The sequence below is a fragment of the Balaenoptera physalus genome (assembly GCF_965194825.1).
Source record: "Balaenoptera physalus genome assembly, chromosome: 5".
NCBI classification, from domain to species: domain Eukaryota; kingdom Metazoa; phylum Chordata; class Mammalia; order Artiodactyla; family Balaenopteridae; genus Balaenoptera; species Balaenoptera physalus.
In genome coordinates, this window is record NC_138884.1 from 3,434,196 (window position 1) to 3,458,041 (window position 23,846).

The following is a 23,846-nucleotide window of genomic DNA, read 5'->3' on the forward strand; positions in this document are numbered from 1 at the left end:
CCAGTGAAAAGGGTGTAACAGGAAACAGGGCAGAGCCGGTTACATAATTTAAAGACCTGGTATTTTTAGACCCATTGCTTGTGTCCCTCATCCTTTCCTAGGAAGAACTGGTATGATGCAGTCTATTAAAAATTATGTATAACGATGTGTATTCAAGGTTCGATGCTACCTTCTGGGGTTAAGTGAAAGTTTTGGGTAAGGGATTGAGAGGCTGAGGGGTCCTCTGAAGCAGGGTGCTGGCTGTGGGACGATCAAGGCAAAAGAGAACCCGGGAGGGTCGTTTTCAAGTGAAAAATCAAGAGCATGCCAACAGCGGAAAGATGGATGTGTGTAGATCCCCGTGTTTCACAGACGGGGCTGGTAGCCCCACTGACCAAAATGGCACTGCTGTTGAAACAGTCACTTTTACAGCCAGCCTTTTCTGTTTCCTAGTTCCTTCTTAAGAAGAAGTAGTCCTTTTCTCTTTTGCATTTCTGTAACTTCTGGGAAATTTTACATGGTAATTTTGAGGTAATTTTGAATATTTAAACATTTATTCATGTTTTCTATAATTTTCATAGTTTATTTTCCTCAGGGATGAATCATTTGAAGTAAATAAATCTTTAAGTTGTAAAGCGTTCATTTAGTCCTTAGTCATAAAAATACGCACTCTAATAAAAGCCTACTTTTGTCTGAAATTCCATACTGTTAAGTAACATTAATGTTAAACTGTGAATTATGTTGTCACTTTTTAAGTTAATAGGTTTTCCTTTCTGATTTTCAGGTTCTTTCTCATTTTCTGTTTACCTTGGAGAACATTAATTTGTCCGCATGTCATTTACAAAGTATAAAACACATACAGTTTTGTTCCCTATGAAATAAACTGAGTGAAGCTGACATCTAACAAAATGTTTCTTTTCTAGCATCTCTTTACCACATTTCATTTTATTTTGTTAACCTAGGCACCACAAATATTTATCTTGAGGCCAATAAATGATTGTGACAATTCATAAAAGTAATGTTAATTTTCTACATAATGTCTCATTTACGTTTTTAAACTATTAGTATGTTTTTTCATGACAAACGATGAACTCATGTCTTTATTTTTTGTTTTACAGGTTAATGTGTGAAACTGTGAGATATGAAAGACATGAAGCCAATGAAGTTTTATACTAGTAGGTGTTTCCTCTGTCTTTGCACAATGTGTAATGCAGCAGCTAGATGATGGCCTTAAAGTATCAAAGAAGTACTAGGGGCACCTTGCCAAATCAGCACTGCCTTAATTTTGCATTAACTTTTATTGCATAATTTAGAAATGTGAAGCATTTCAACTATTTCAGTCCTTTGCTGATAAGTTCACATCAGCATCTATATGTTTCTCACTTGTGGTTAGAGATAGTATTTCACATTACAGAGTATTTTGACTTTTATGAAATGAGAAATAGTGTAGAGTCTTTCCAAAGGAAAGTTTCTTCTTTAAATCATATTGATGTTCCTTTTAAGATCTGTAACGTACTGCTTGAAAAAATGGCAACTAATTTTTTAAGCAATGTGGTAAACATTCAGTAGATAAATATTGGTGTGTTACGGATACGTAAGCTCTGATTTACTAGACAGATTGTTTTGTTAATGTTTGCTGTGAATGACGGTTGTTCTGTTGACTTTCCTCCCTGTTTTTCAAGGCACTTACTAAGTAATTACTACTTTCCATGCATATTATAGGGAATCTTTATTGAAATAAATAAAATACAGCTTCTGCCCTGAGGGAGGCTATAATCTTTTGAGGGAGGTAGAAATAGAAAAAAGGAAAGCAACAACAATAAAAACTAACCCACCAGAGTAGCTGAGACGATAGGTTTGTACAGAAGGGGCGCAGGGGAGGGTCTTGGAGAAGGGGCCCTTTGCCCTGGGTCTCCTGGCGTGTCTGGTGGTCTCGAGGGACTTTCTTGGCAGGAGGCACTGTGTGTACAGGGGCAGAGGGGGAGGGGCCTGGCGTCCCGTGTTGAACAGTGCGGCCAGTTTAGTGCGCATGGCCTGGGGTGTGTGGAGTCAGGAGAAGGGGCAGGCCACAGTCACGCTTGCGTGTGACTGTGTTGTTGAAAAAGTCATCCTCGATTCTTTAGGCGACTGGAAATGAGTGCTTTTCCTCCTCAATTACATTTTATTCTGGAAAATTACAGATGTTCACAGTATTAGCGACAGTAGTAAAACAGGCCCCTGTGGACTCACCATGCCACGTTGTCGACTGATAAGCAGTGATGTTTCATCTCTTACTCCACCTCCAGTGGATTATTTTGAAGTAAATCCAGACATATCAATTCAGCCATCATTGTTTTGATATGTGTTTTTATCTTTAAAAGATAGACTTAAAAAAAAACGTAACCACAATATTATCATCAAACCTTAAAAAATAATTCTTTCATATCATGAAAATAATCAAATTTCTTTGTCTCAAATTTTTTTTGGTACAGGTTGTTTATTGGTTATCTTTCTAAGTCTCTTTTAGTCTGTAGGTAGGCGGCCAGTTTTCAAGCAGCAAAATGATGTGACCAGACGCCTCCCAGCCCCACACATCCCCTGAGATAATATCCGTGTCTGCCTGGAAACACAAAGGGTGGATTAGATTGAGTGGACGGGCAGGGAAATCTGTTAGAGAATTGCAGTCATCTGAGGTGACAGTGCTTGAACTTGCGCAGATAAAGGAATGGGGCCGTCACGGATGGATTTCAGAAGATATGGGTGGATCTGATGCAGGATGGTTCTTGGCTGTCAATATCCATCTAGGGCTTCAGAGAACATACATGCAATGGAGAAGAGTAGTAAATAACCCAGGCGTAATTGGTAATGAGAAAACTCACACCAGGGGCAAATGCCCTTAACATATTTATCTTTGAAGGAATCATGATGTAAATAACTTAAGACTATTTGTTCTCTTTCAGGAGCAATTAAAAGCTATCCGTTTAATGGGTGTACACCTGTCAGGGTTGGCAATCTCTGATGAATATTATTGACGTGTGTTTTAGCAGTGCAGCGGCAGTCAGCGTCAGCTTTCTATTACTTTGTCCTTTCCCCCTGAAACATGGTTTGGGCCGTGTCGATGATGAGGCAATAGCAAACGTGTAACAAGCCCTTCGTCCGTCCCACGCACTCGAATCCGTGCTCTCTGTGCATTGATATAATTCCTCCTTGCAGCCGTCTTGCAGGTAGATCTTTCATCACCCCCGTTTTACATGTGAGGGTGCTGAGGCTTGTGTCACTGCTCAACTCAGGATCTGGACTTGGGCCCAGACCTGGTGACTCTGCAGCCCTAGCTGCCCCCCACACAGCGGCATTTCCCAGCCTTCTTCACGCCTCTGTGGAAAATGGTGCTGTGTGCGTGCAGGCGCGAGGACTGCATCTCTCCCTGGGGTGGCCTCCCCACGGGGTGATGGCGGCCCCTGAAACCCGCCAGCACTTCTGCCCACGTTGTGCCGGCTTCCTGACAATTATTATTCATTTTTCTTTTAAATGGAAGGTAGATTGCAGTGTTTTAAATATATTTGCTTTTTCTTTTTGAAGTCAGTTTAGGCAGTGAATGTGAGCCCTGCCGATCATGCGAAGCCCTGACTTGGATAATCCTAAATTGAATGCATTTAGGAGTTTGCAGCAAGAGTGGACTGTAGTAATTGTTTGTTTTGGACTAATTAGAATGAGGTGGCAGCGTTAGTAAGCAGTGAAGAATCTGTGGGTATTTGGTAGATCATGATTTCCTACGACCCAAAATTCAGAGACTAAGTGTAGATACCCTCACTCAGATTCCTAGTATTTGGCCAAGCTTGTGTTGAAGGGTAGTGGGAGGATGTTCCTCTGTGATCCTTGAACAGACTTGTGTCTGCTCTGAGCAGTTGGTGTAAGCACGGTTTTGAAAATTAAAGAATGCTTGTATTTGGGGTGTATATAAGTCTGCGATAACTTAATAATACCACCCCTCTTTTTTGGGACCTGTTGTCATTACCTCTTGGGGGGAATGACTTGTCTGTGCTTGAGCCTGGAGAACAGCAGTGCAGCAGGAATATCAAAGACTTTCAGAATTTTGTTTTATGACCAAGAGATGAGTATTCATTTTCCTTATTATGTTTGCGTGCTGGTGACGTCCGAGTCTATGATTCTCCTAATTTCACCAGGTAAATATAGGACTCTTTTGATCCACCTCTGTGCCTCCGTTTTCTTACCTGTAAAGTGGGGACAGTGATGGCAGGGTTCAGTGTCTCCGGCTGGCGTGAGGCTGAGATGCAGGGCTCCGTGTGAAGGAAGCAGAGCAGGGCGCACGTGGTCGGTGCTCGGAAATGTCAGCCGCGGGCGGCGTTCTCACTCCGTTCCCTGTTTTGGTCATTTACATTTTGTCCTCCCAATGTTTTAGCTGCTTTAAACTTTCTTTAGGAAGGAATTATGACAGCAGTGTTCTAATTCCCCTGGTGTTACTGTTTTAACAGTTTTAAGTATGTTTAACAGTTTTAAGTATGGCAAACAGTATGCCCTTTTAAATTATATTGTGATTCAGGAGAGAGTTGTGGTTCTGATAAAGTGGAATTTTTAAAGTGTAGACTTGCCCATTTAATTAGGTACGATTAGTTGAGCTGTACACACTGGACAGGAACATCAGGTACTTTCTGCCTTTCTTTCATTTGTTATCTGTTAGATGCTGGGTATTTTGCTAGCTTGGAAATACTAAGTGAGATAATATTCATTTCACCTGAGGGACTTATTTTAGAGAATTTAAGAAAGGAGATAAACAAGTGCGTCCGTTCTCTTTACTTTTTCTTTAATGGCCAGCCATCCTCACCATTTCAGTTTAAGACATAGTTACGTGTAAAGTGCTAAAACCCTTTGGATCAGAAATGCAACCATTAAAATATTTTTTTTTTAAGCGTACACACACAGCCGCTATAAACACGGGTATCGCTGAACCGCGGGCCCGATTCCCACGCACGGGTCGGACTGAATGCTTTGGTTTCCAGAAGAGTTTTCAGAGCACTTTGTTAAGGGGTTTGTCTCCCCTTATTGCAGGAGAGGAAACTGTTCCTTTCTCAGAAGAAGCTGCATTGAGGCTAGTGGAGTCTTTTCATTGAAATCTGTAACCTCCGAACCTCAGGCCCAGCTGCCCCTCTGCCTACACTTACCCGTCTCTTCAGGCCGCGGCTGGGTTTCCCGTTTCCACGGCAGCTGCCCCAGGTGCCCCCTCGCCCTGTCCCCTCTGCGTCCCCCTCCCCCTCCTCCAGTGGCCCACCTGGGCTCAGAGCTGCCTGTGCTCCTGTCCCCTCCCCTCCTGGAGGCAGAGCTGCTCCTCCTCCCCCCGGGTCCCACCCTGTTTCCCACACCGGGTGAGTTGCCATGTCTCCGTCCTTAGGAAGCTCTCCTGGGCTCTGGCCTATATTCAGTTACTGTACTGCTTTCTCCTTTCGGATGTGGCCAAGCTTTTATTTATTTTTACATCGTAGTCTTTTTATTTTAATTTTTTAAATTTTTAAAATTTTTATTATTTTTAATTTATTTCTTTAATTTATTTATTTTTGGCTGAGTTGGGTCTTTGTTGCTGCGCGCGGGCGCTTTCTAGTTGCGGCAAGTGAGGGCTACTCTTCGTTGTGGTGCGTGGGCTTCTCATTGCGGTGGCTTCTCTTGTTGTGGAGCATGGGCTCTAGGCGCCTGGGCTCAGTAGTTGTGGCACGTGGGCTCAGTAGTTGTGGCACACGGGCTCAGTAGTTGTGGTGCACGGGCTTAGTTGCTCCGCAGCATGTGGGATCTTCCCGGACCAGGGCTTGAACCCGTGTCCCCTGCATTGGCAGGTGGATTCTTAACCACTGTGCCACAAGGGAAGCCCTATATCGTAGTCTTTTAAAAAAATTTTTACAAAAGCACTATCTACTACCTAGGTTGCTTTGCTTTTTTTGTTTATTTTCCCTCAGGAGACAAAATACTTCAAATCTGCCTTCCTTTCTTCCCCAGCAATATGTAACCACTATTTGGAGTGTCCACGTGTCCATAAGTTTACTGTGCTTGTGTGTGTGTGTAAGGAAAAGGTGAAGCCTGAGGTTTTCGTTGACTTGAAGGCATGACACCTCTGAAGACTTAGCCTTTGCACAGACTTGTGGGATAAAGATGCTCAGCCCTGAGCTTGGCGTGTTGTGACGTACACGTGTGCTCTGTGTAAGTATGACAGTTCAAATAGGCACGCGTGGATACACGCATACCCACAAATAGACTTAAGATTGTTTTACGTACGTATGGCGATACTTTAAGCTTTCTTGCCAGTAATGATATTTTTATATTTACTGTCAGTCTTTGAATGAAAATGTTTTACTTTTGTGGTGAGTCAAAGAGTAGTAAAATAAAAACATTAACAAATGTATTTAGTCTGTAAACTCCATCAGGGCAGGGACTGTGTTTGGTTCAGATTTACATGTGCCATGCCCAGCACAGACATTTGCATCTTGTCTGCTCTCTGTTGTTATTTTTTGCATTTATTTCAAGGGATATATTCCTTTGCTAGATCAGCAGGAAAAGACCTTCTTTATGGCCTAACTTCTGGGTAAAACAGCCGACTGCAGGTTAGGTGTTCGGTTCTTTGTATCAATTCTCTGTGAAACTACTTAGTGAATAAAAACCTCTGAACTCCTCTTAACTATAGGTGTTCACAGTAACATGTAGCTCTCTCCCTATGCTTTCTGGTCATTGCGGGTCATGGTGCTTGTGAGCTGGTCGTGCCTTTCCCATCACCCGGGACCTTGGCAGTTGGTGGGCGGATTTGGTGTGAGTTTGGTCAGTCTCTGGATGTCTGAGTTCTGTTTAGCAGTTCGGGTGCCAGTTTTCTGTAGAAGAGGGACAGGTTTGTCGTGCAAATGAAACTGCAGTGTGTAACTGAAAGATGCAGATTTGTGAATTAATTTCCTGACCCATTGGTAGTTTTCAGAAGAGTGAATTTTGGCTGCTCTCTTAAATTTGAGAAATTGTCGAGCCCTTGGGTGTAGCCCTCTGCCCTCAGTCTAGCTGAATCATTGATTGATGGATTGCCATAAGTATGTAATCTGCAGTGACTTTTTTTCTTTCATTCAAAAATAAGTTGATTGAGTAACTTCATGACTCCCAAGACATCACCCCCTCATTTCATTTTTAAAATGGATTTTATAAATTTAAGAATGACTGCACAGTGAAGTCTGTAGAATCTTTGGCTTTACTAATTCTTTAGTATTGTTCTTTATATTGTTCCTTCTGCTTGTTAAGTGAATCATCACAGGTAAAAAAATTATGTCCACTTATCCCCCATATTTTCAAAGTATATATTTTTCAAAACAAAAATATTTTCAAAATACTTTAATATATTCAAAATAAAATATTTTCAAAATAAAGCTGAAATAGCCTCAGTATTTCCATCAGTTTTCAGAGTTTTTATTGATGTTACTGATTTATCCTGTTTGTTGGTCTAAGCCCCTATAATTTATTGAGAGAAGGCTAAGAATTTTCTGAAAAACTTAATGTTAAAATGATGCTTTTTTCCTTCAGAGTTTTAAGTGATAAAAGTGAAGTAACTTCCTTACAATTTAGAACTTTCAGGAAATGGAACAAAAAGTTACCCTCTACTTTTAAAATGTGTTGTTTTCATAAGTGTGGGAATTTGTGATTAAATATTATGAAGCGTATAATTTTATAGTACAGTATTGCTATTCTGTACGTCAGAAATGTACATTTTAACTCTCCGTAGAACTCTTTCTATCATACGTTCTACACTTTATGCCTGAGTACATCCCGCTGGTGTGTGCACTTCACCTTTCTTTTGACCGTGACCTGGTGTTGTCAGGGCCCACACTGGCCATGTTGCATTAACTTTTCTTGTGAGCTTACTTTGTGCCGTTGGCCGTACAAAAGTACATAAGACATGTTCTGTCTTTGAGCTTAAAGCTTAGAGCCCCATCAGAGGAGCAAGAAAAAAAATGATTAAACTTTTTGATAAATCCAATAGCAGAAGTGATGTAATGTATTTGTGAAAAAGAGTACAGTTATTGTGTATCTGAAAAGCCATCTGCATCTTGGAAGGTGGCCATTGTTAGGACTTCTGTTTTAAGCCCTGGAACACTTCGTTCATAGGAAATCCGGCTCGGATCCACTGCAGTAGCCGTGAGGGTGGGAAGAGGGCTGGACAGGCTTCTGTCCCAAGGGGCTCGCCACGTCCTACTGAATCAACTGCTGGATTCCCAGGAGAGGGGTAGAGGGTAATTTATTGTCAACAGGTAAAATTATTCCTGCTTTGGTTATCGGCATACCTGTACATTTGAGAGAACACGTCTGTGCCGGTCAGAGGGGTCTAGTAACAGGGTAGGGGGCCAAGAGCGAGGCCGCGAACTTCAGCAGAGGCTTCGGGGCGGAGCCCGCAGAATGGTACGGGGGGTTGTGCAGAGGGAGAAATTTAGGAGGACTTTCTGTTTTCTGGCTTTATCCTTCCGTTGGATGACGTTGCTGGGACAGCAGATACAGGGAAAGAGACGGGTGCTTTGCTAGCCGTGGTCACGGGTGCCTGGCCCTCTGGGCTCCTTGCGAGCGGTCTCCACTTACTTCGTGGAACTTTGGATGGTCCTCGTTTTATTGCCCATCTGGTTTCTTAGCTCAAGATGTGGAGCCGGTAGGCCCAGGTGGTAGGAATCCCGTTCCCACCTCTCCCAGGTGCCGCCGGCTTCGTTGTTTGGACGTGGCGTGGCGTGGCATCTGGGTCGTACGTATCATAGAAGGCAGCCTCCCTTTCTAAACGGCCCCGAGCCCTGACGCGTGTCGGCCCGCGCGGCCGCGTGCGCCCCCCTCTCCCCGAGCGGGCGTCCTCTCCACCGTTTCTGGACGTTTCCGCGCGGTTGCCGCCTCGTGCGTCTCCGGGCCCCGCTGCCGCCGTAGGTGCGGCCCGCGTGCAGCGCGGCAGGGTGCGCTCCGCCCCAGGCCCTTGTGCCCGAGCCGGCGCGGTGCTGCCCCTCCCCGTACCCGCGGCACCCTCCTTGGGCACTGACTTCTGGTCCCGGGCTGTTCGTTGTGCTGCGTGGGGACCATTCCTTCAGCTTCTGTTGGTCGACTCACCCGCGCCCCTGCAGACACACACGCAGAGACGTGGGTTAGGTGTCGGTCTGTGGCCGGCAGGAGTGGGTGTGAGCCCCGCGTGCACTCGGGCACGGGTGCCCTTGCCCAGCGCCCCTCCCCCGTCCCTCCCCGCCCCACCCCCGTCTCCCCCAGCCCCTTTGCAGCCTTTTGGCCAACTGGGCTCCACCTAAGTTTTCGCGTTGTATTAACAACTGAATAAAGTAGCTTTTCCCCAAGTTGCTTTTTTGCCCTCTCATAGCCGCCTTTGCTGACCTAATTCGTGTTCTTGGGGTGTGTGAGCTTGTTATCCTTTCAGCCCCCTTGTCAGCGTGGCCTTGGCCCCTCGTGTTCCTTCTCCCCCGTCCGGCTCCGTGGACGGGACGCGCGGCTGCGCCCGCAGCCCTTCCGTGGGGCGACACTGCCACCTCGCGCGCCGCCGGGGTACTGCGGAGGGCGTCCTCCCGGCCTCGCCGCGCTTCTCCGGCCCCCGGTGAGCTGAAGCTCGCGTCCTGGACTTTCAGGCGTTTTAGCACCAAATCTGAGCTGGTGTCTATCCAGCTGTTAATGCACTGCTTAATAAATTGTCTGAGTGCCAGTCGAGCCGTATCCAGTGTGTCTGCTGGGGGCACTGAGTTGCTAGAGCGGTTTAAGAGCTGATGGGAGAAGGCTTCCGAGGTAGATGACGATGGCGCCCTGCTTCGTGTGGGCAAGTCCAGAGCGTCTGGGAACCCAGGAGGGAGGGACCCACTTTATTTGGAAGATACGAGAACGTTTTTCAGAGGGATGTGTGGTCGTTAACCTGGAATTCAGAGGGCGAGGGATGAGTTTCCTAGGCAGGAGGTTCCCTTTAGGAGCGGGAACAGCAGGTTTGTTCGAAGGCCTCGAGGCACAGGCGGAGGAAAAGGTGGAGGACGGCTGAGCGGGGCGCAGTCTGAAGCCCAGGGTCTGCTGGGGTTCGAAGCAGAGAGGACAGGTGTACGCTGACCCTTTCAGGGTGGGCTGTGAGGGAGGGAAAGAGAGGAAGAGAAGCAGTGTTTTCTGTCCCTGCTCTGCAAGGCGCTTGTGTCATTAAATCAGAGTGACGTTGTGAAGAGGGACTGATTAGCTAGATGTACCTCTTTAACCTTTAGGCTTCTCTCCTCTCCCTGTTACTGGTGATATAAGACTAAAGTTACTTGGAAATGGTCAGTTAGAGTTACTCCAAGATTCAGCTTTTACCATGTCAACAACCCTTGATGGAACTCCTTAGCTCGTAGTTTTAAAACATAAAACAACTATTTGAGAAAAATTAAAATGACATTAGCGAATGAAACTAGTTGTATCGACAGTTGTCAGAGTTGTAGTTTTTTGTTTTTTTTTTCCCCTGCCATTTGTTCCAGTTGGGGCTTGATTTCTAGGCAGTTTTTCTCATGGTTTTTCAACTTGACAAGCCCCCACGCATAAGAATCACCTGGGATGTTTGTTTAGACGGCATCGTGATGGCTCTCCCACCCTTGATCAGGTACTGGGGTGTTGGTGGGATGGGTAGAGCCTGGGAACATACGAATAATAATAATTATTATTATACTAATCAGTCTTCTGTTAGCCAGCTTCATTGCCAGTGTGTCTGCAAGCAAGATCTCGGATTCATTTTGCTTCCCCTCTAAGCGTAGACAAGTTCGATGCTGTTACTGCTAGGTGATTTCTTTTTCATCTTTTCTTTTAAAAAACAAACAGTCATCGCTTGGCACCTATAGAGCCCCTCAGGTGACAGGTGCCCTGTGAGAAGGGGCGTATTTGCAGACCTTGAAGGGAAGGGTCGTGCCTGGTGCTGAAACACTGCCTGCCTGACATGTAATTATACATGAGAGGGGGACAGGGTAGCACAGTGGTTTCAGCTGAGGTCAGGAGACCTTTCTGGCCGATTAAGACTGAGTAAAACAGATTTTACGGTGGCATCTCACAGCGAGGAATTTTCAGAACAGAAACCAGACCTGAGTCCTGTGGGGCGTGGGTGTGAAAGGTGAGGGGGTGTGTTTTTCTAGCTTACAGCTGTTTCCAGAGCGTCTTTAAAATGAGACTCATTGTTTTTGTATTCTTAGTTCTAATTAGTTTGCTTTTGTAAGACATGAATCTTTAAAAGAGACAGCTTACTAATAAAGACATCATGACTGTCTTATTTGGCATGGCAGGTTGTAAATGCTCACCAGATCCAGTCAGCGTTCGAATGGTCATTCTCTGCAGATGCCTCCACCAGCAAACACAGCTCTTGCGAGTTAAGATTTGAATTTTTTGGAAAAGGGAGAGAAACAGGCAAATGAAATTATAATAAGTGCCAGAGATTGGGGACCAGTTTTTTCTCTTCACTTCCTTAAATCTTTGCCAAGGCTTTCCTGATACGAAGAGTCAGCCCTAAGTGTAGGGTAATCGGTGGGTATTCAGGGGGCCAGAATGTTTGCTGTCACAAGTGTCTTATCTGTTTTGGACATGGGTTGCCTTTTGCTTCACGCGTGTTTTATGATCAGCTCCAGGAAAGCTGAGTTTACAAACATTGTGTTAATTTTGTCCATAGTAATTTTACTTTCAGAAAGGACAGATGTGGAGTAACTAAAAAGCCAGGGAATGTTTGTTACGTTCTCTGTGTCACAGTTCATCTGGACCGTGGTGGCATTTATTGTGCTTCTTACCATGGTAACAACTACGGGATGGTCGTTATTTGTGTTTACTGAGCCTCTGCACAGCTCTGATCACATGCCTAGTTAGTGGTGATCAACCTTGATTTCCTACTAGATTTCATTTCCATCGACCAATCTTTTGGTGATAAGGGTAACATGGTAAGTGCAAGAGCAGATTAAAAGTTTACAAAATAATTCCTTTTTTCTTCTTTTTATTTCAGTGTTTTATTAGTTGTTAAAAAAAATTAAACTATTTTTGCATCTGACAGAACATATTTTTACTCGACAGAAATCAGAATTAATAATAATGCTGTCACCTTATGTTAAGGAAGACAAGTACGTTTTTTCCCCTAAGCTAGATGAATGCTTGTTTTAAATTTATTTATTTATTTTTGGCTGCGGTGGATCTTTGTTTCTGTGCGCTGGCTTCCTCTAGTTGCGGCGAGCGGGGGCCACTCTTCGTGGCGGTGCGCGGGCTTCTCATTGAGGTGGCTTCTCTCGTTGTGGAGCACGGGCTCTAGGCGCGTGGACTTCAGTAGTTGTGGCTCACGGGCTCTAGGCACGTGGACTTCAGTAGTTGTGGCACACGGGCTTAGTTGCTCCGTGGCATGTGGGATCTTCCCGGACTAGGGCTCGAACCCGTGTCCCCTGCATTGGCAGGTGGATTCTTAACCACTGCGCCACCAGGGAAGTCCTAGGTGAGTGGCTGTTGATTGCAAAAGCTCATGACTAAACACTAGAGAGAAAGGGGTATAAATTATTTTTTGAAGTACTTTGCATTTTCATTTGAGAAATCATTTTACTTTGATGGTTTCATTGGAACTAAAGTCTATTTGACAATATTTTCCTTCATGTTTTCTTGAGGCTTTGCTATTGAGGACTAAGCAGTTGTGAAATTGGTAAAGAATGGGCTTGGGAGGAAACAGTGACTTGCTGCTGATTTGCTCTGGAAGCAGATAGCAATGAAAGTGATTAGGTGATATTGATTAGTGTGTTAAATAACTTAATTATTCAGAATTTTAAATAGAACTTGGTGGTCTTTGGAAACTTCTGGAATCCATGTGCCAAAAGGAAAAAAAGAGTAAAAAGGTTTGGCAGAGGTTGCGGAAGACTGCCTTGCAACCCACGTGTGGTTTGCTGGGCTGCAGCTTCCAGGCTGTCCTTGTGGAAGAGATGGGGTAGGCTGTGTGCCTCCTTCTGGTGGTTAGAATGTGGACAGGTGTGGGTTGGGAGCTGCCCCTTAGAGTCTGAGATGGAGGCCACGGGCCGGGGTGAGCGAGCCACACAGGGGGAGAGCCTGGGTCCCCGACACCAGGCTGTCACTACACGTGTGAGAGAAATGGGCTCCTCCATTGTTCGGCCACTGCTGTGTCGGGCTTTCTGCTTTGTTTTCATAGTAGCTGAGCCTGTATCCTGACTAATAAATTTGATAAACTTGCCTCTATAAAATAAAACAACCTAAGGCATGGCAAAATCACAATAAAGTTCAAACAGAAGCAGCAAACTGGGGAAAAGGTTGTCACAGCTCATGGCTTCAAAATGCTAATTTGTATAAAGTGCTTCTAGATAAGAAAAAGTCTCATGATTTATAGAAAATTGGCTAAAAGTTATGAACTGATTTCACAGAAAAAGAAATAGGTAGGCCTTATGCACATAAGAAAAAAGATGCTTTTACAATAAAGAAGAAAAATAAAAGTACACTAAGAGGGCTTCCCTGGTGGCACAGTGGTTAAGAATCCACCTGCCAATGCAGGGGACACGGGTCCGAGCCCTGGTCCGGGAAGATCCCACATGCCACGGAGCAACTAAGCCCGTGCGCCACGACTACTGAGCCCGCAAGCCACAACTACTGAAGCCTGCATGCCTAGAGCCCGTGCTCCGCGACAAGAGAAGCCACCGCAATGAGAAGCCCGTGCACCGCAACTAGCGAAAGCCCAGGTGTAGCAAAGAAGACCCAACACAGCCAAAAAAAGTACACTAAAATACAGTTTTCATCGAGCAGATTGGCAAAAACCCCGAAGTGTGATAGACAGCCTCAGGGAAGGAGTACCCCTCAGCCCTCGCTTCAGCTGCACCCCTGGCCTCCCTGCCCAGCTGCCTGGCCTGTGGCCTCCGCACGCATCTCCCTTCCCTTGGCCGAGAATTCTCGTCCCTCGGGAGCCATTGTCTGCTCACTTCCTTTGTTCACATCTGCTTTTCTCAACGAGACTTGTCCACCATATGTTTAAAATTATAACACCCCACCCCTATTTTCCTTACCCTGTGGTAACTTATTCCCAGAGAATGGATTTATAATTTACTAATCTATTATATTTATTGTTTACTATGTGTACTGTCCCATCAGAGTACAAGTTCCATGAGGGTAAGGATCTTTGTTGTTGTTTCCTGAAGTAGCCTAAGCACCTAGAACAGCCTTCATCCTGAAATTGTTAAACATTGGTTAAAGAAATAGACAGACTCTCCTTGCAAGGCGGTGGGAAGGTGGTGAGCACATAAGGTACTAACTAACCACCGCGACCATGTTGATCAGAGTCACAGTGTCTGTGCGTTTTGGCTCAGCAGCTGCAGCTCTGGTTTTCTGGTCAAGGTTACTCCTGTAGATACAAGATTACTCATCACAGTTTTCATTTTCTTTTAAAATAACTGCATACACGAGAAACCACTGAAATGACCAGCAGTAGGGGCTTGCTTAAGTCAAATAAGGCACATCCAACAAGACAGCTGTCCCCTGATGGAAAGACCTCTGCGTTAGCACAGAGGAAAGAGCTCTGTAGTGTGTGCCATCTTCTCTGTAAAAAGAAGAGGGTGGAGGGGTAAGAAGGTATGTCCATCCTCGTGTGTGCATGAGGAAGTTCTGAAAGATGCCAGCGAGTGTGGTGGAGAAATGTCGGGGCTTGGGAGACGGGGGAAAGGGTGGGAAAACTCAGGTCCGTTGTTTACCTCTTTGTATTTTTGTTTCATGAAACAAGGGAAAGTATTTTCAGCTCAAAAAAATTAAACCCAAAACTTGGAATGGTAGGTGCCATAGGTCTAAGGAACGTTTAAAACATTTAAGTATACTGATAAATATCTTTAGCTTATTTAGGTGTGAAAAATAATTTTTAATTCCAATAGTTGAAGAATGGTATTTTAGGTGTGTGTTTTATGACATTTCATTGTTCTTCAGGATTCTACGAGTAACGTGGATACTGTGTGCTTTGTATGTTGCTATTTTAATTTTTTTTGTTGGAGATAATCATCTGATTTTATTATCTTCTCTTTTCAGTCCGGATGATATTGGGACCTGCTGGTACATCCTCCTCTCTGGTTCCGTGTTCATCAAGGAATCCATGTTTCTGCCACGAAGCAGGTATTGGATAGACGTTCTGGAGTAGAGTTTCCGTGGAGCTTGAAATCCTTTCGCAGAATGAGTTCTTTTCCCGAATTCCTCTCTCGTCGGATTTCCTGTTCTACTGACACAAAGCAAGGCAGTACCTTGGGGTGTTGGTATATAAATCTTAAGAAAGGACTCTTCTATGTTGTAAACACTGATTCAGCCTCTTTAACAAAGGGCAAGGACAAAGGACATGCTGGTGACGTGTTACGTGGACGTACCCGGCTAGTTGAGGGCTCGTGTGTTCAGAGGGAATGAAAACTGCCTCCGTAACGGGGTCGCATACACGTCTAAAGAGAGGCCGAGAGGGTTCCCTGGGCCCACGTGGGACGAGAAACAAACCAGGGACTAGGTCACCCCTGGGGACGTTCTCCCTGGGACTTTGGCTCCTGAGTGCTGACTGTTGGTTTATGGCCTGTGTCCCTAAAGCTTGCACCATTTGACGGCCGTGCCCATGTCTTTTCTTCGGATCTTCAGGCCACAGTCTGGGGGGCCGGGCCGGGGCAGCGGTTACCTAGTTCCAAGCAGCTGTGGCCAGAGAGGGTCAAGGCTCTCCTGCCACTAATGCGCTGCCCCTGTGCGGGTTCCTGAGGGTCCCTGGAACCACTGAGTTTCGGGAGTGATTTTTTTCCCCTCATTGTGTGTGTTTCACAATTAAGTATGTTTATTTTGACTAAAGATTTAAAGATTTTAACTGATTAAGTATCTTTATTTAAAATTACTGAATAAATAAATTGACTAAATTTATTAAAGCATAGCAATCTACGCCCCTCCACTCCCCACCTCCTATAACCTAACTCTCTCATAAAAATATTAAGATACATTTCAGAATGGGTCAGAGACATGTGAAGAATGTGTTTTAGAAATGTTTGTAAGAAGAGTAAGCGAGACGGGGAGAGGTCATTTGTATCGGCCTGGTGAGGTGCAGGAGGTGCCCGGATGGGCCCAGGGTGGCAGGAAGGAGGCCCGAGGTGCCATCTGCGATGGGAGAAGCCTCCGGCGCGGTTCCCAGGCCTCCCCACCCTCCTGCTCCTCCCAGATCAGCTCGGCAGGCATTGTTCTGCTTGGAAAATGGCCCCGTGAGGGAGGGAAGAGCCAATGCCTGTTTGTTTGTTGCTCTTGCAGTAGCACTAGTTACGGGATGGTGGTAGCCCTGGTCGTAGTCGTAAACAGAAGTCGTAGTTGTAGTGGTACTAAAATGATGAGAACAGTAGCTAAGGCTTTGGTAGGTAGTGCTTTCTGTCTGCCAGGTATCATTTGAAAAGCTTTATTTATATATAAATCATTTAATTTCATGACTGTCGTTTGAAGTAGGTATGGTCGTTACCTGCATTTTTTTTTTAACTTTTAATTTTGAACTAATTTTAGACCTACAGAAAAATTGCAAAAAAATAGTAGAGTTCCCATATACCCGCCTCATCCAGCTTCTCCTAAAATTATAACGTCTTGTGTGATCATAATACAATGAATAAAACCAGGAGATTCACTTTGGTGCAGTACTATTAACTAATCTACAGATCTTTGAATTTCACCGACTTTCCACTAGGCATTCTTTTCTGTTCCAAGATCCTATACAGGATCCCGCCTTGCATTTATTTTTTATTGCTCCCTAGTCTTCTCCAGTCACTGGCAGTTCTTCAGTTTTTCCTTATCTTTCAGGACTTTGATATTTTCGAAGAGTCAGGTGTTTTGTATGATGTTCCTCAATTTGGTTTTGTCTGATGTACTCACATGATTAGAATGAGGTTTTGCATTTTTGGCAAGATGTTACCTGCATTTTATGACCGAGGAAACTCTGGCAGTGTAGGCTGGTGAGTGGTTGTCCGTCCTCGAAATCTGCCCGGGAGGCTTGGTGTGACCCTGTGCATGAGTCCCGTCATTCAGGGACTCTGTTTCCCAGAGGAGTTGAATAGAACACTCTTCCTTCAAACACAGGACCTACTATTTGCTCTCTTTCTGGAGGCTCTGACTCTATTTCCAAACTTGGAGGTGGGTAGAGGCAAGTAATATCTAAGCATAGGCATGTTTTAAAAATTACATATAATTTTAATGTAAAAAGTAATGATAATTACTATATAAATGCTCAAAGGTAAAGGTAAGGAAAAATATCCTCCGAAGTCTGTCATCCAAGATAATCATCCTTTAATATTCTAGTCTTTTCCCATCTAGCCTTACATGTATGTGTTCTACATACTTAAGAGCATACTTTATAAACAATTTAATGTCTTGCTAATTTCAATGAAAGGGTATGTATTCGCTTTACTCATTAATGTCAGAAACTCTTTGTAAAGGCTTACTCATTATGCATTAGGTTGTCTGTTTAATGTTCAGTTATTTGAACTTTCCACAGTTTGGTTAATAATTGTACAGAGTAAGTTTTTGATACTTTTTATTATAAATAGTGGTATAAGGAATGTGATCTGAAGTTTATGCATCTTAGAGAGAACCCAGGTTGGCGACGCCGTGATACAAGGTCTGTTGTACAAATGAAATCTATAGACCGAGTCCCCAGAACGGCACAGGAGCCTGTGGCCATCTTTCCTGACTACCAGCCATCATCACCTTCAAGTGACAGCTTGTCCTAACTTGTGGAATGGGAACCCAGTGTTCAGAAGACCGCTGTTCTACAAGAAAGAGGACTTGCAGTTCAGGCCTGTTTGGTGAATACATTGGCTTCCACGTCTAATTATTTTCAAAGATGACATGCGTTACTCTTTCTCTGGCTGTCTGTCAAATGCTGGCGAGTCAGGGCTGTAAGGGGGTGAAGAAGGGACGGTGTTTCTGACTGAATGACAAGCCAGCGCTATTTATAGGTTATTTCTTCACGTTGCGCCTGGTGACCTTTGCTGCGTCTGAGTTATTTGTTTCCTTTGGAGATGTTGCCTTAGGGACAGTCCTGAGATTGTTTTCGTAAGAAGGGCCCTCTGCTGGTCCTACCTTAAAGGTTAACATTAGTGAGTCATAGGTATTTTCCTCTCCAGGAAACACTGAGATTTGATTAAAGCGTCATGTGGATGAGGTGTTAGTAGCAGTCTGGTTTTATAAAACAACTAGTTGACAGATGACTGTCTCCATTTACCATGTTTTTCTCATGTTAGCCTGGAAATTGGTTATCCGTATATATATAATAAGTAACCTGACCATTCTCTTGAAAGTTTCAACTCATTTTGACGGGTAATTCACCCCGAACAGTTAGTTTTGGATCAAAGCACTTTGGACAAAATTTTCACATTTTTGACTTAATTCTCATGAAATTGCCTTGACATGTGATATCATCCAGTAGGAAGGGTGGTGTACACTGCAGAAAATCTGCCCTTTGGCTTCCAGATTTCATGAGCTTTATTGAATTCCTCAGTTGACATTTAGGCCAGCATTTTATGTTTTTGTTTTTATTTTTAGACAGATAAAGGTGGTTCTGTATTTTGGTTATTCAAGCATGAATATTATTCCTTGATGAGATTTTTAACATCTGTGGAGCTTATGAATCCCTTTGTGACTGTCAGTGACAACCTATTCACTCTGCCCCACTCCACGCCGTGTCAGTGATAAGATGTTGTTTTATGAGTTTTGTTGTAAACCTATTAGAAGTTTACCGAGTTGTGAAACATGGATATTTGCACAGGTGGCGGTCACGTCACTTATAATGTTGCGTGTAATGCCGTTGATAAAATTCAGTGTCTTTGTATGAGCAGAAAGAGGGTGAGCAAAGGCAAGGTAGCAGTACAGCAGAGGTTATTCTCATCCGCATTTAGGAAAAGGCCAGAGTGGACACTTGCCATAGATGGACATAGAAATGGTGTAGACGGTACATGTTTTTCCAAGCCTGTAAGCAAAGCGGTTAGCAGCTGTGGTCCAGGCTGTGTCCTGACGTCTGTGTCCACAGTCGTGGTATGTAGATTGGTGTATTAAGACAGTGACGGGCAGAAGGTAGCAAAGTATCTTGAAGAAGGCGTCTTCCCCCCAAAGTTTTTCAAAGGCATCATTTGCAGCAGCGTTGGGGCTGGGAATCGATAGAGGAAAATTATCTTAGCTGAAGGTGCAGGTTTAGAAATCGTTTTTAAAAGAACATTTGGTTTTCTGTACACAGTGGGCAGGAAAATATTAATAATGTTTATTGTCCTAATGTGCTCTAAATCAGTGTATTTAAGGAACTGTAATAGAAATTATTATATTCTTAAATCTTCTCACTTTCAAGAGTACCCCCACTCTACAGCGCTGAAGCCTATTTATAGCAAAGTCACAGAATAGTAACTTGGATTAATGTTATTTTTTGGCTGCTGACTTCTTTGAAAGGCTGATAATTCTATGCAATAATTTAGGTAGTAACGATAGGCCCAGACCGTGTTTCTAAACTTTCAACTTGCTGTTTGGGTTGTTTATTAGAGAAGGAAATAGCTTCCCTAATTGGTTTTTTTTTTTTTTTGGCTGTACCACACAGCTTGCGGGATCTTAGCTCCCTGACCAGGGATTGAACCCAGGCCCTCGGCAGTGAAAGCGCAGGGTCTTAACCACTGGACCGCCAGGGAATTCCCTTACCTAGGTTGCATGTTAACTCATAGAATTGGAATCTTTTTCTACCAATATAGCAATCATTTTTATACTTATTTGAAAAAAAACTGGTACACTAGATGTTTTAGATGTGAAGCATTATTGTTAGACAGACTCTTCTCGAATTTATGTTAGTCACAATCTTGAAAAAAAAAACACTCCTACTGAAACATTGAATCTGATTGTCTCTGTAGAATCAATTTTATCATAGAGGCCTCCAAGGAAGGCCTTTTAATAGAAATGATCGTGCACACCATATTTAATCATAAATAGATAATATTTTTATTGCTCTGACAGTCAAAAACTGTCTCTGTTTTTCACATTCAGAGCAATCAGTATGCAGTCTCTTCCCCTTCACATCAATGCAGTACCAGGGTAGGGCCTGTAAGGCTGAAGGAAAAGATAGGCCCAGACTAGCCGTAAGCGTCGGAACTTGGAAGATGCCAAGAAAAGGTACATAATTAAAGCCAGGAGCCAGAGGGAATGTGGACAAAGGCCTCTACAGAGGGGTGAAGCTTCCAATGCACGGGCCTTAGGGTCTAGGTACCAGGTGTTGTCAGGCGGCAGACCTAGTAGGCAAAGCAGTCTGTACGCTACACGTGGCGTGAGAGATCAGTTCTGTAACTGGCCAAGTGCTGTCCGTGGGAATGGCTGAACATGGAAGTGCCATCAAAATGTAGGGTTGTTTCACGGGCCCTTTTCGCGTTTATGGGTTATTCTATCTCATTCTGAAGTAGGTTTGGTAGAGTTCCAATTTTGAGGCATATTTCCGTGTTATTTCCAACTTTGGTTGAAACTTGCGGGAAGCCCTGCTCTTTGGTCTCTGAGTTCTGGTGTCTGCGTGGAAGCAAGGTGATCTCCTCCCTGCGGGCAGGTCATTTAATACCTGGCTGGGGACACGAGGCCGTCGTATGTGCAACATGAAAAAATCGCCCAGGGGTCATTAAACGGTACGGTGTGAATCGGTGTAGCAACGGCCACGGCGAAGGCAAAATCCCCTCAAGGACGGGGTGTTTTAATGTATGTGGATGGTAGTCGAGGGTGGCTCTTGAGGAAGTGAATTTTGAGTTGGGTTGACGGTTGAGACTGTGGGGCAGTGGTTGGAAAGGAAATCTGCACACAGGAAAGTGACAGCACAGAAATAGGAGTCAAGGACGCCGGTGCAGAGATGGGCAGGAGCTCAGGTAGGGCCACGAGAGGAGGACCGTTTGTCTGGAATAGACGTGCGCTTCCGGGCGTGGAGTAGTTAGTTGCCAGGCATCAGTGATGGTGCCGTTCACGAGAGTCCAGTTTACAAACTCGCATCGCGTGGCTGGAAGGCCCAGGGCCGCTGGTCCCTCAGGTCTCCGATAACGCTGGCACAGGTCGGAGAAGGGCGTGCAGCCTCGATTTGCACCGCGGTAGCTGTGTCCACCTACGGTTAGTGCTTCTCTGCCGCTGATACCAAATACACCCACAATTTAAAAATTAAAATTATGCCATGGTACTCTCAATAATCACATTTTAAATTAGAGCTGGCAGCTACGATGAGGATAAGTGGGGAAACAAGACATTTAACGAATCAGTTCTGAGAGGCTGAAATACTATTCTCATTTTGACTCACATGACAAACAATGAGCTACTTGAGATGAAAAATCGCAGGCCTCCTTTCTGCTTGCCAGTGCTACATGGTAGGTTAATTGATTGCTCTGAGAACTTGCTAGTTGTTTTCAGTAGTGAAAGAAGGTGAAACAATGGGAGAATGATTCTGTGTCTCTGTGGTAGGGACTGAAGGCACTTTAAATATTCCTTATTCCACGTAAAGGGCTGTATAGGATTAGAATATCATATTCTTGGAAAGGGCACAAGTTTGTTACGTCATGTGATGCCTTATTGGAGATGGATGATGGCATTTTAAAAACAACTCGCAGGTGAATTATGTCATGGAAGGGCGCCCTTATTGGGCATGTATCTGAAAGGTGTGAAGAGAAGCGGGGATCAGAGTTCTGGAAATTGTCCATTACAGGTGAGGTTTACCTCCAGGTGTTGGCACAATCCCAACAATGGTGGCACAGATTAAGCTCAGAGGGAAAGCGTGGTTATGGAAGACGGGATGGGAAAAATAGAAAGACAAAAGAAAAACTGAATCATCTGAAAACTGCCTCATTGAGTTTTAATGAGGAGATAAAAAAGATAAAAGATACCTTCTCACATGGGGAGATATCAGTAACTTATAACAGGATTAAATGAGGTGATAATAAGCTTTTCTAGTTTTCTTTATATTTCTTTTCTGTTAGAAGTTTCTCGTATTTCTTGAAAGCATCCTCTCTCCCTCCTTCTCTCCCGTACTTCCAAGAGAAACCATAAGACTTTGTTCAGTGGTTATTTGGAGTGACATAAAGCGAGTGGGTTAACAGCAGAGTAAGGGCTAAGAAGAACCACTTATCTCAGCCGTTGTTTTGTGTAGCCCATTATCACATTGTTTTGCAGAAGCAGGTGATTGGACCTGTGATTGACCAGTTAATGAAATAGTTGGTTAGGCATGGAGTCATAGAAATGCACTTCTGTTTTAACTTTTAACTTAAAAATGTTCAATTTGATCTGCACATGGAAACATATGTATAGCTGAATGTATAATTGCATTAAAATATACACCTGCATGCGTGTGTGTGTGTGTGTGTGTGTGTGTGAGTGTGAGAGAGAGAGTGTGAGAGCTGGTCCTCTGGGACTTGACTGTTTTCCCTCAATCTTCTACAGTTATTTCCTCCATATCCAGCCCAGCAGCAGTTAAGCTGACATACCTGTATCCGATCACCAAAGCATTCTACTTCCTAGGTTAAGTAACTACTAAGTTAAACAGAGAGTTATCAAGAGTAAATGGTGGCTGTATTGTTCTTCTAAATATTCGTCTGTTACGCCTCATCCCTAGGAGGGATAGTGTCCTAACACCTTCATGTCTTAGGGGAATGTTTACCACAAGGGCGATCAGTAGTGGTGAGCAAAGTGACCGGAGCTGATTTCCAGGATCAGACCTCACCCTCGGCTACACCCTCGGCTACTCGTTGTGTCTCTTTGAGGGCGCTTGATGCTTAGTTAGTACCAATGCGCCCTTCTGTCCTGACCTCTGTCCTGAGTGGCTCCCCTGCTGGTGTTTATGTGCGTCTCCTTCTGTGTTACTCGGCCGCCCTGCGAGTGTAACCGAGCCTCCACGTGCCTGCCTGGACGGTGGTGCTGACACACGGAGGTGCTGCTGTGTGCCCCCAGAGCCAGGGGATGGTGGTGTTGTGGGCAGAAGGGCGGGGGCGGTCTGCTTGTGTCTGCTGCTTCTCGGAGCTCGCGGAGCATCGGTAGGGTGAGACTGGAGACGTGACCTTGGGCTTAACAACCTGCAGGTCACAGGTGGCCCGAGTGAGCCCGTCTCAGTCAAGTGGTGGAGCTCGTTGTGGAGATGAGCACTGGAGAAAGAGAAGTTTCATCATTTCCAGAAATTTCACCGTAAAGAGGGGCGGGGAAGCGGGGTGGAGGGCGGTGGCTGGAGGTCCAGGGGGACTTGTCTCTTCAGAAGAGGCCAGAGCGTGTTTGTGGGTGGATGGGAGTGACCCAGCAGAGAGGGCTTTGTACAGGAAGGAGGGGGGTTGCTGCGGAAGTGGATGAAGCCCACGATGGGGCAGGTGTTGGCTTTGGAAAGAGTGCGAGCGCTGCACCCTTTTATGTGCTCTCGATCAGAGCCACAGATCCATGGGTGGGTGTGGGAGCCCCGTGGTGGGTGCCGAGGGGTTTTGACAGACAGGGAGGAGGTGACACAGAGGGAGTGTTGAGTGCCCACTTACTACCAGTGGTCACTGGCATGTGGTCATCTATGCCCCGCCCACTCCCCGGCAGGTGTTTGGGGGCAGGCGTGGAGCGGGAGGTGTGGGCACTGCTGGCTTTGTGCTTTGCCAGGGACGCAGTAACGGGGCCAGGGGAGCAGGGCTTACGGGCGCGCCCAGGCCCTGGGACTGAGGATACGTGTCTGGAGTGCTGCTTCTGTCTCTGATGGCTTCATCGATAGCTTGTCACCTACTCTAGAAATTTCTTTGAGTCTCAGTTCTGACCTCTCTTTTCTCTCCTGACAATTGCTTTTCGTTTTTTTGTTTTCTTTTAGCAAGTAACCCTTCAGAGTTAGGAATGACCGTACCTGTCAAGTCACCTGCCTCGGTCACCACTGCCAGGGCCTTTGTTAA

General features: G+C 44.8%; 1 protein-coding gene across 9 annotated transcripts in view; it reads left to right on the top strand.

Annotated features, from left to right (window-relative positions):
- Positions 1-23,846, top strand: part of RAPGEF2 (Rap guanine nucleotide exchange factor 2) — a 246,738-nt gene that overhangs the window by 84,607 nt on the left and 138,285 nt on the right. For 8 of the 9 annotated variants that reach the window (XM_082461630.1, XM_082461631.1, XM_082461642.1 and 5 more), the window contains 2 exons: positions 1,098-1,154; positions 14,989-15,072. In XM_082461630.1, coding sequence (XP_082317756.1) covers positions 1,098-1,154; positions 14,989-15,072 — 141 coding nt within the window. The remainder of the gene's footprint in view (positions 1-1,097; positions 1,155-14,988; positions 15,073-23,846) is intronic. The other variant, XM_082461639.1, reaches the window with a different exon arrangement.